Source organism: Geotrypetes seraphini, chromosome 1, assembly GCF_902459505.1.
Source record: "Geotrypetes seraphini chromosome 1, aGeoSer1.1, whole genome shotgun sequence".
NCBI lineage: Eukaryota > Metazoa > Chordata > Amphibia > Gymnophiona > Dermophiidae > Geotrypetes > Geotrypetes seraphini.
Genome location: NC_047084.1, coordinates 20,359,266 through 20,371,661, shown reverse-complemented (window position 1 = coordinate 20,371,661; position 12,396 = coordinate 20,359,266). Strand labels below are relative to the sequence as shown.

The 12,396-nt window shown below is 39.9% G+C and overlaps 1 protein-coding gene across 10 annotated transcripts in view; it reads left to right on the top strand.

The window, feature by feature from the left end:
• MSH3 (mutS homolog 3) overlaps positions 1-12,396 on the top strand; it is a 451,221-nt gene that overhangs the window by 425,132 nt on the left and 13,693 nt on the right. For 7 of the 10 annotated variants that reach the window (XM_033925565.1, XM_033925391.1, XM_033925302.1 and 4 more), the window contains exons 21-22: positions 8,875-9,061; positions 9,342-9,377. In XM_033925565.1, coding sequence (XP_033781456.1) covers positions 8,875-9,061; positions 9,342-9,377 — 223 coding nt within the window. Of the gene's footprint in view, positions 1-8,874; positions 9,062-9,341; positions 9,378-11,157; positions 11,394-12,396 lie in introns of those variants that run through there. The other 3 variants (XM_033925818.1, XM_033925994.1, XM_033925476.1) reach the window with 3 other exon arrangements.

Sequence of the window (12,396 nt, the reverse complement as noted above, 5' to 3'; positions counted from 1 at the left end):
GCGAATAATGTAATTTTACCTCGAAGCCCCTCAGCCAAGTCTCTTACGAAGATGTTAAATAGGATCGGGCCCAAGACCGAGCCCTGCAGCACTCCGCTGATCACCTCCGTCGTATCGGAGAGGGTACCGTTTACCACTACCCTCTGAAGTCTACCTCTAAGCCAGTCCCTAACCCATGCGGTTAATGTTTCACCCAGTCCCATCGAACCCATCTTGCTCAATAACCTGCGGTGTGGGGCGCTATCAAACGCTTTGCTGAAGTCCAAGTACACGACGTCCTGGGACTCCCCTATATCCAGCTTTCTTGTTACCCAGTCAAAGAAGCTGATCAGATTTGATTGGCAGGACCTTCCCTTTGTAAAACCATGTTGATGGGGATCCTGTAGATTCTCCTCGTTCAGGATCGTATCCAATTGGCGTTTGATTAATGTTTCCATAAGTTTACTCACTATCGATGTGAGACTCACCGGTCTATAATTCTCAGCCTCCGTCCTTCATCCCTTTTTGTGGACTGGAATGACGTTAGCCATTTTCCAATCCAACGGGACTCTTCCTGTACTTAGGGAAAGATTGAAGAGTACGGATAACGGTTCCGCCAGGACGTCACTCAACTCCCTGAGCACCCTGGGGTGTCCGGTCCCATAGCTTTGTTCACCTTGAGTCTTGATAGCTCCTCGTAGACACTGCTGGGCGTAAACTCGAAATTTCGAAACGGGTCTTCCGAGTTTTCCCTCATCAGTAGCTGAGGGCCGGATCCCGGTGCCTCGCAAGTGAAGACCGAGCAGAAGTATTCATTTAAAAGTTTGGCTTTGTCGGAGTCCGATTCTACATAGTTCCCGTCGGGTTTCCTAAGGCGTACTATCCCATCTGTGTTTCTTTTTCTGTCACTAATATACCGGAAGAAGGATTTATCGCCCTTCTTGATATTCTTCGCAAGGTTCTCCTCCATTCGGAGTTTGGCCTCCCTGACTGCCGTTTTGATCGCTTTTGACTTTGCCAGATAGTCTTCCTTGGACTCTCGCTTGTTTGTAGAGGATGAATGCTCTTTTCTTCTTTTTTATGAGGTCTGAGATCTCCGCAGAGAACCATTGTGGTCTATTGTTTCTTCGCCGTTTATTTACTGATTTGACGTAGTGGTTGGTTGCTTCGTGTAAGGTTGATTTCAGAGTTGACCACATTACCTCTACATTATCTGTTTCGGCATGGTTTTGCAGCGCCCGATGGACGAAATCTCCCATGCTTTCGAAGTTTGTGCCCTTAAAGTTGAGGACCTTGGTTGATGTGCTTGACTTAGTGAAACCTTTCCTGAGGTTAAACCATATCATGTTGTGGTCACTGGAGGCCAACGTATCACCTACCAAGACCTCTGTGACACTTTCTCCGTTGGTGAGTATTAGGTCTAGTATCGTCCGATCCCTAGTGGGCTCTAATACCATTTGTCTGAGTCTCGCTCCCTTTATAGAGGTTAATAGCTTCCTGCTGCCGCTGGTCATAGCGGAAAGATTGTTCCAATCCACATCAGGCATATTGAAGTCTCCTAACAATACTGTGTCTCCACGCAAAGTGATATTCTCAATGTCTTCGACTAATTCTATATCCATGTCCTCCTGTTGTCTTGGAGGTCTGTATACTACACCAAGATACAGGCATTTGTCCTTCCCCCTAGCCAAATTCACCCAGAGGGATTCCCTGGTGTACTTGACATCTGCGATTTTGGTAACTTTGATGTCCTCTTTAGTGTATAGTGCTACCCCTCCTCCCATTTTGCCCTCTCTGTCCCGCCGAAGTAAGTTGTATCCCGGTATAGCCATATCCCACCCCTGGGAGTCCGTGAACCAAGTCTCGGTTATCACCACCACATCTAGGTAGGCGTTCCTCATTTCCATCTCTAAATCCAGAATCTTATTGCCCAAACTGTGGGCATTAACGTACATAGCCCTCCATACCTTATGTTTGCTATGTCTCTGTGTAGATATTCCTGCTTGAGCTAATTGGACTCCTATAATACTGTTTGCAATGTGTGTACTTACCTCTGACTCGGAAATGCAGTGTGTACTTACCTCGGACTCAGAAATGGATTGGCAACTTACCTCGCCAAGTTGGTTACTTGCGCCAGCACGTGAGTGGGTACCCTCCCTGTTTGTCTCAGAATCATAGTGATATAACCATGCTTCATTAACAGTAACTAGTCATTTCAAAAGGTTGGTACCAACTTGCTAAAAATGCTGCAAAACTAACTTGGAAGTCTCCACTCGACATCGTTTCTTATCAGCATTCAAACATTTGGGCACCCACTTGACTGACAGCTTCTTCATACCAGCAGTTCGTGGATTATATACCCAACACATTCCCTGGCAATCTGTAGTGTCTCAGTATTGTTTCTGTTACCCTATCCCAGAAAAGGTAGAGCAGAACTAGAAAAATTTTATGAAAGGGCAACCAGAAGAATAAAGGGGATAGAATGAGTTCCCTATATGAAAGGCTAAACAGGTTAGAGCTCATCAACTTGGAGAACAAATGGAGAAGGAGATATGATATAATTCTATAAAATCATGAGTGGGGTGGGCAAGTAAATAGGGATAAGTTGTTTACCCTTTCTTAAAGTACTCAAAAATTTTCTAGTCATCTACATAGTAACATAGTAGATGATGGCAGATAAAGACCCGAATGGTCCATCCAGTCTGCCCAACCTGATTCAATTTAAATTTTTTCTTCTTAGCTATTTCTGGGCAAGAGTCCAAAGCTCTACCCGGTACTGTGCTTGGATTCCAACTGCTGAAATCTCCGTCAAAACGTACTCCAGCCCATCCTCCCCCAAACGGCCATATACAAACCTTGCAAGTCTGCCCAGTACTGGCTTTAGTTCAATATTTAATATTATTTCCTGTTTCTAGTAAAGACCTACTTGTTTAAGAAATTCTTATCTAAGACTGTTGTCTCTTGTATTTCATCACCGACTGTCCAGTTCTTATCTGTAAACCGCCTAGAACTCCTTGGGTGTTGGCAGTATAGAAAATAAAGTTATTATTATTACTTAACTTCAACTTTCAATCCTTATGTTAAGCTTTAAAGTGCAAATTGTCGTTTAAATAATTAATAATTATAGATACTAGTACTTTAATATCTTTATAACATTACTTGGCTTTATAATGTGGTCTCAACCATCTGGATTATTTAGCCAGCAACATGTTTCGCCAGAGGTTTTTCAAGGCGTAAGCCCAATTTGTTTTACCCGCCAGCTTTCTAGACCACTTTTGCAAAATGGTGTACCTAACAAAATGAGCAGACGTGAGCCGGAGAAGCCTTTCACCCAGGTAACCCAGCTTTAAGTTGCTTGGAAATGTGATAGGTACTCACCTCCCACACATCTCCCCACCAGAAAGGAAGAGAGTCCCCTCATAGTTTATCTGGTGAAAAGAAAGATATGGCTGGTATTTCAGAGAACTGGAACAGAATTTCCTGCCTCTGTAAAACATCTCCCTGCATACTGAACACTGTTTAACTCATTACAGGCATCCCTCCTCCCGTAGATGAATAGTGATCTGTATGGTACATCCACTGTAAGTTTGCCTTCCCTCACTATAACTAAAAGTGCATACACTCTCCCACAACTAAAGCATTTAGTCAGTCATAAGGGAGATGTTCTGAGTTAGAGAAGAATAGTAGTTTTCAACAGGATGGAAAATTAATGAGTGTAGATTCAGTTTTCAATCTACATGCCTTATTTTTGATGGAAAAACTACCCATAAAAAAGAAGATGCAGATCTACACAGGTAATTTATACCCTTGGCAAGTTTCAAAGGAAAACTGTACTGCTTGTTTATTTCAAGGAACAATGCACTGCCATTCAGAAAGCATCAAAGCAGTTTATAAAAAAAATCAATAGATATTGAAAATAAAAGAGCAAAAGCATGAAGGAAATGCAAGAAGGTTCTCCTGCATGATCACCAACAGTCCTCAATTTACCCACCCAAACCAAAGGAAAAATGTATTTATAAAATTTATACCCTGCCTAAAGCTACCAAAAATCAAACACCAAAGAGCTGTTCATATAGAAGCATGCTAGCAAAAACTTTAAACTTTCATCAAGACATATATCAAGCTCAATATATACCTCAAACTCCTCACCTCTAATGTATAATCCTGGTCTCAAAAGCTTTCACAGCCCTAGGCTTTATGTATTACCTCCTCACTGGAGCCGTTATTAATTTTTACTCAAACTTTATTTTTAAATTTTTATTTAACAACCCTTCTAGCATATTTCAAGGGTACTTAGCTTTTAATTGTGGTCTTCTTTTAAGAGAAATAGGAGCCAACATGTTTCACCCACAGAAGGTTTTTTTCAAGGCTTATCATCCCTATGTAAAAAACAAAACTGTTTAGTTTATTTCTAAAATGTTTAATATACTACTATCTATCTAATAACTCACTCCTCATGCTAGCATTGTTAGAAAATATATGTTTTACTAAAAACATCTCTCTTATCTTAGCAAGCTTTATACCGACATATATGACCACTGAATGTTGATTCAAAATGGCCGCGGCTTCTTCTCCTCCCTTGTATATACCCACCGGGACCGGTCAGCTGACCGTTGCATCAGCATTATCTACTGCAGCATTATGGGCCTGGGAGGCTGTAAAGGGACTAGGTTAAAACTACTTTGAAAAAAGTTCTAGTGAACTGGTTTTTTAAGCACTCTCAATTTATAAAAAAGCAAAGGATAACCTCCCCGCTTCAACCCCTCAGATCAAAGTGGCCCATTCAAGCTCCAGATTTAATGCATTTGGTAAAACTGTATTTAAATAATAAATCCATCTCTGCTCAGCGAAATTCAGTTATTCTTCCCAGTTACCTCCCTCCCTACATCATAGTGTTCTATTACTCTCCATTTTATTTGTTCTATCGCATGTTTTTTCTGAGTCCAATGTTGAACTAGCGGTGCCTGGAGATTACCCGTAACTATCCGGGATTTATGCTCATTGAGCTGTATCTGAATAGGGCGCTTTGTCCGACCTACATATACCAGTGGGCAAGGGCAAACAATCACATAGATTACATAGTTTGATTTACAATTTGTGTTATTCTTGGTCCTAATCACCTGCTAGGTCTGGGGGTCCTGCCAACTAGGCCCCTTAATGGTACTATCACACCATTGGCAATGATTACATTTAGTATGGCTTCCTTGAATTTCTTCCAAATCTGTTTTTTCCCGGTGTTCTAGGACTTGACCTATTGTTCTACCTTTTTTAAAAGCAAACAAAGGCAGTTCTTCAAATCCCTTTCAAGTTTGTAAAATGGGCCAATGTTGTTTTATAAGATTAATGACCCTGCCAGTAACATCGGAATAGGGAAGCACACATACTATTCTCTCTCCATCCAGCTTGTCCTTTTTAGACACATCCTTTTCTTGAAGTAGAAGTTCACGTTGTGTAAATCATGCTCGTGTATATGCCCGATGGATGGCTTTTTCAGGGTATCCCCTATCCCTAAAATGTTGTTCCATTTCACTTGCCACACTTTTGAATCCTTATAGGGTAGACGATACCCTACGTGCTCTTAGAAACTGGCTCACCAGGAGATTGTATTTTAGTCGGTAGGGATGAAAGCTGGTAAAATGCAATAATGTATTGCGAGCTACTGGTTTCCTAAACGGAGTGGTGTTGATCTGATTTTGAGTTTTACTAATCAGGATATCCAAAATTCTATTTTATTTTTCTCAAAAGTGGCTGTAAACTGTAAATTCCGATCCCTTGTATTGATCCATTGAACAACTGAGTGTTTACATGGGTATTGTGTAGGAGGGGCATGGGTAGGGCTCCCACATATGTGCATAACTTATAGAATACAGTAAGTTTCATTTGCCTTTACCACATTTAGCTGTCCATAGTTTTGCCAGGTCTATGGCCGTTGTGACTGTGGGCATGTAAATGTTGGATATGCCAATGTTGGGCTATGCTAGTATTCTGTAATGGAATCTGGGTGTCCAGATGGAGTTATAGAATAGGCTGTCACTGTGTGGCATTAGAACACCTGAAAGGCAGTGCCAGTTATAAAATTGTCTCCAGTGTGCATAATTTTACCTGCATATAGGGTGGCAATTTTCAAAGACCCTGGAGATTGGCTTTGAAAGTTATTATAAAAATTGGTATGATAGAAAAGAAAAAGTAAGGAAATAGTGTCTTTCTACTCAGATACATGTTAGAATGTGGTTTTATATGTGAAATTAGAAATGATGGTCTATATGGCTTGAGAGAATATTCTTATATTGTATAATTACCACTATTATGCATCATTGAAACTTCCACCAAAAGAAACACTTAAAAATGTCAATAAAGTGACTTAAGAACCATCTGTTTTGCCAGCAAGAAATCTACTTAAATTGAATGCAACAAGATGTTTGATGTAGAGGGATCTGATTTAATTTACAAGCAGTTTTAACAGTATATGGAGACGTTTCTTCTCCACAGGCTGGTATTTTAATTTCAGTTGGATAAATAAAGCTTACTGATTCATTTGGGTGATTGTTTCAAGTTTTATTTAAAATTTGATATACACACTTATCAAATATTTCTAAGCGATTACAATTCTAAAATGGGAAGGGAGTGGGACTATAATATACATGGACAAATTTCAAACAGCCATACAAAACTGGACTGGTACAGGATGGAAGAGGGGAAGCACTACAAAAGTAATAGTGCAGAAACATGTAGGATTAGCACAATCAGGAGGGGTAAACTAGAACAATCTTGGAACGTCACTCCTGAGGATGCTATACTTACTGACTTGCAGAACCTCTAAACTCTTAAGGACTGTGTGAGTTTTTGGGAAGTGCAATATAAAATTTTATTAAGAGTGTATGTTGTGCCAAAAAAAGGCTAAACTTCAATCAGATAGCTCCTGCCATAAGTGTGCTTACCCAGGGGTTTCCTTAGGACAGGTATGCTGAACTTGTCTGAAAATAGTACATTTCTGGAAGAAAAGTTTGGATTTTATTACTCATATTTAGTCAGTAAAGATCATATTGCATCCCAAAATTGTCTAAGATTTAGGAATTTTTTTTTTTTTCCTATTAAGAAGGACTGCAAGTTGGGGTTTTTTTTGTGATGGTCATTGTTGACCTCACCAAAGAGCATTTCATTATCCTGGCTTTCTCCAACAGCACCCTCAGAGCAACTTAGGAGATCACAAATGATACAGTTTCTCAGAGAGGCAAAAAAATTACTGATTTCTCATCAGCTGAGGGTTCTCAATTCCAGATGGATTGGGAATCATTTTGAAATATGCTCACACACTCATAAAAGACATCCAGTAGATATCTTTAGGATTGGCAGCCCATGTGAGAATTGAGTAGCATTGTTGTGGGGGGGGGGTGGAAGGGTGGGAGAGTTGGATAGGTAATGTAGTAAGAATGTTACATCTTGTAAAATGATATCTGGATTGTGGGATTGTGGCGAGAGATGTATAAGAAGAGGCTTGAATACCTGAATATGTATACCCTAGAGTAGTGGTCTCAAACTCACAGCCCGGGGACCACATGCGGCCCGCCAGGTACTATTTTGAGGCCCTCGGTATGTTTATCATAATCACAAAAGTAAAATAAAACAGTTTCTTGATCATATGTCTCTTTAGCTATAAATTACAATATTATTATTAAGACTTAGCTAAAAGGAAAGGTTTATAAACTATAAAGAGTTTTACCTCTTGCAAAATTGTCATTTCTTTAATAAGACATTAACTATTTTTTCTGAGGCCCTCCAAGTACCTATACATCTAAAATGTGGACCTGCAAAGGGTTTGATTTTGAAACCACTGCCTTAGAGGAAACAAGAGATATGATACAGACATTTAAATACTTAAAGGATATTAATCTACAAACAAATTTCTTCCAGAGATGGAGAAACGGTAACACTAGAGGACATAAGATGAGATTGCAGTTGGGGGAGGAACATCAGTAAATACTTTTTCACGGAGAGGGTGGTGGATGCCTGGAATGCATGGAGAGGTAGTAAAGGCAGAAACCTGGAGAGGTAGTAAAGGCAGAAACAGTGGTGTTCAATAATGTCTGGGATAGACACAAAGGATCCCTGAATAAAAAGAGGATAGTAATGACACAAAACTGTATAGAACTAACTTCATTACGATGAGCAGGAGCATACAGGAGTGGTGCTTAAATGGCAGCCCCAGCAGTGAAGCCGATGCCAGACAGACTTCTAAGGTCTGGGTCCAGTGTGTGGCAAGATGGATCAGGATAGGCCGGGCAGACTTCTACGGCCTTCATCCCATGTGAGGCAATATGGATCAGGAGCAATAACGCACCATTTTTTTTTTTAAAGCACACTCATGTAGTCTGAGTACAGGTCTTGCCTATCTCATGTGTTTTTTTATTTTAAATAAGGTTCTCTACATTTATGAACCATAACAACCTGGACTCCTGAGGAAGGAGTGTTTTCTGAAACATGGACCATGTCAGGTCCTCTTTCTTCATAAATAAGAACCACCTTTTTTTTGGGACTGCTACATTGTATTTTCTCCAATAAAAATTTTGCACCTTATTCATCGCATCTGCAGGGTTTTTTTTTCCTTGTTTTTGTCATTCCATTCTTCACTGCAGATTTGTTGGATTGTTCTTTTGTTTTGGAACTTAGCAAGTAAAATGAATAATTACTGGATTGTTTGTTTAACATTGCCTCAAAAATCAATGTGACCGTTGGGCAGACTGGATGGACCACACAGGTCTTTATCTGACGACATCTACTATGTCACTATGTAAATTCAAGTTATTAAGCTAGATTGTTTTCTTTTATTCTCTGTGTATCATGTTGCTCACTAAAAATTACTTATAAAATAAAGCTTACTGATTTTTTTTGTTTCAGAATGGGTGCAGCAGATAATATTTACAGAGGCCGGAGCACGTTCATGGAGGAGTTATCAGAAACAGCAGAGATCATAAAAAAGGCCACCCCGCAATCGCTTGTTATCTTGGATGAGCTAGGGAGAGGAACTAGCACACATGATGGGGCTGCTATTGCTTATGCTACACTTGAATATTTTATTAGGGATGTAAGTATTTGCCTTTGTTATGTGACTTTGGCCTGTAATGGGGGTTCTGAAGGTCCTTTTATATTATGTGCACTGATTTTTTATTTTAATGATCTATCTGAGGGTGCTACACCTTTAGCATTTCTCTTCCCCCCCACCCCCACCCTGAGGTTACTGGCTTTAAATACAGCTCCTTCTAAGTACTGGTTGTTTAACCCATGGCAGATGAGATATTCTTCAGGGTCCTGGGTTTGTAGAAGGTCTGACTGGCTATTTGCTGCTTGTCTGTTTCTGGCTGCAGGTAGCTGAGGGCTGGTGGAGAACATTGAGACTCATGGTAAGAACACTCTGAGGCAGTGAAGACCTGGGGTGCTGCGAGAAGAGAGGCTTCAGGCTGTTTTGGGGACTGGTGGCAGAGGCTCCTTCCTCCTTTGGCTGATGCTGACAAAGGCTATATGCTGGGCCAGTGCATAGCCTTGAGCATCTACATATGCTCAAGATCTGCTGGCTTCAACCCTCTCCAAGAATCTTGAAGAAGGTGTGAGTCAGCAGGCCTTGAGCATGCACAGGTACTCAAGGCCCTGCATCGACTCAGCACACAGCTTTTGTCAGTGTTGCCCAAGGAAGAAGGAGCTGCAAGTTAAAGCTGGTAGGGGCAGGGGGTGGAGGAATAAAAATGCCAGTAACAGTGGAGAGTTGGGCAGTGGGGGACAAGGATATAAATCGAGATCTCAAATTTCGAGTTTATTTAAGCTTGATATAACACTTTAATTACCAAAGTGGTGTACATTGTACAAAATTTACAATAAAAGAAAAAAATTTAAAATATAAGTAAAATGGGGAAAAGACAACATAAATTACAACAAATAGTTGACAATACATGCTACAAAAGGGAAATGGATGGGATACATTTCATAAAAAAAAAGGAAGGTGGATGGGAAGAACGAATGGGAAAAGGGAATTGTCTAATATGTGGCCATTGTCTGAGTCTCATATGTTTAATCCTAGCTATAAATCTCATAGACATCTTTAAAAAGAAGGGTTTTAAGGCTGAATTTGAACTTGCTAAGGTTAGTCTCCTGTCTCAGATCCGAAGGGAGGGCATTCCACAAAGTGGGTGCAACCACTGAATAAATAGTCTTGCGTGTGGTATCGTAAAATAATTGTCGAACCTCCTTTCTGTTGGCCCAGAAATTTTGGTTTATATTCAAGTATATATAATATCTCTGTCCCCTCAACCCAAAATACAAGATTCAGTATCAGGGTAGGAATATCATGAAGCGGATTTGTTATGCACATACAGTGCCAAGAATGAACCTCACTCCTATTTATTTAACTGGTTTATGGTGAGTTACACAAATAAGAATGCATATATTTAAAACATATAACCTACATATCATCAACCACCATAACATAATACATGTATGATTTACAACAGAACCTAAGCCAGGTTATGCTAAGGTTAGATTGCAGTCTATCATGGATATGTGTTAATTCCACCGAGATAAGCAAACAACTGTGCACTCTTCTATCTTTTGCTGGTTGAGCAGCATAAAACCATAAACCACATATACCATAAAACATAAAAACTCACTTCTATACTACAATTACCACTAAGTTCTATGCAGTTCAGAAAAGATTATAAGTACAAAAAATGAGAAAGAAAGGCAAAATATGCCTAATTTCCAAAAGATTCTACAAAAAGATATGTTTTTAAAGCTCATCGAAATTGAGAATAAGAGTCAACAGACATAATTAAAGAATTAAAATCTTTATCCCATAATGCCGCTTGAAAGGACAGCAGACGTTGTTGAAATATTTTTAATTTACAACCCTTAGCAGATGGAAAAGAAAATAATGCATGTGATTTCCTAGAATACTTAGAGCTATTGATTGTATATGATTTGAAGAGATATTCAGGGATTAAGCCTGCCAATGCCTTGAAACAGAAACATCCAAACTTAAACTTAATTCACGCTTCAATCGGTAGCCAGTGTAATTGATAGTAAGGTGTAACATGCTCATACTTCTTCAGATTATAGATCAAGCAAACCGCTGCATTCTGAATAATTCACAGTCTCTGCAGATTTTTTTTTTTTTTTTTTTGGGGGGGGCAGATTTTCACCACATTCTCCGGCAAAGCAAAGCAACAATGGAATGATTTAGCAAGAAGAAAGTGAATGTCCTTAAGTGATCCAAAGCTCAGACCTGAATCCAATAGAAAATCTGTGGCAAGACTTTGAAGATTGCAGTCCACAGCCAACTTGAAAGAGTTTGAGCTATTCTGTCAAAAACTGCATCATCCTGCTGTGCAAAGTTGGCAGATACTTATCCTGAATGACTCATGGCAGTTGATCCTGCAAAAGGGGCTTCCAAGGCAAGAGCTACGAAAAACTTCTGATTTTTTAAAATTACTTTCTGAATGTTTTTATAGTTGTTTTTTTACATTGAAAATGTAAAGTATCTGGGTAGATCAGTGAAACAAGCTCCTACTTTAATGCATTTTGAATTGCATTTTTAGACAATAAGATGTGAAAAAATAAACAAGGGTGTGCAGCCTTCTATAGGGTATTATACATCTTCAATAGCATCTGCCAATCTGTATGGAAATACTAATACGTCTAAAATTACATGTGCTACTTGCCTACTTCTTGGGCAGATTCACTTATATTTAGAAGATTGCCTGATTGCTAACTGTTCCTTTTCACAGTACCATTATTTAAATAGTAACCACCACTATGGGCGCAATTCTATAAAAGGGTGCCAATGAAGGGCAGTGAGCCTATTCTATAAGATCACTTTTCAGCGTAAGTGGTCTTATAGAATACAGGACTTTTGAGTTTTATGTGGCTGCCCTCTGTTTTAACTGTTATATCAAAAACAAACTAATGATCACTCTGCACAGACGAACACCCACTTGGACACTAGACATACTTTTCCCATTTATGAGCTCCAGATCCAGCATCACCTCTTCCCTTTAGAGCTCTGTAACCATTTGTCTGAGCAGAGTACTTTGAAAGGCATTCACGATAGAAACATAGAGATACAACAGCAGATAAAGGCCAAATGGCCCATCCAGCCTGCCCATCCACAACACCTGCTATCTCCGCCTCTCCCTAAGAGATCCTACATGCCTGTCCCATGCTAACTTGAATTCAGATACAGTCTTCATTTTCACCCTAGAGTACTCAGGGAGTTGTGTGATGTCCTGGCGAAACCGCTCTCCGTACTCTTCAATCTCTCCCTCAGTATGGGGAGAGTACCCATGGACTGGAAAACGGCTAAAGTCGTTCCACTACACAAAAAAGGTTGCAGAGAGGAGGCTGCGAATTACAGACCGGTGAGTCTAACATCAA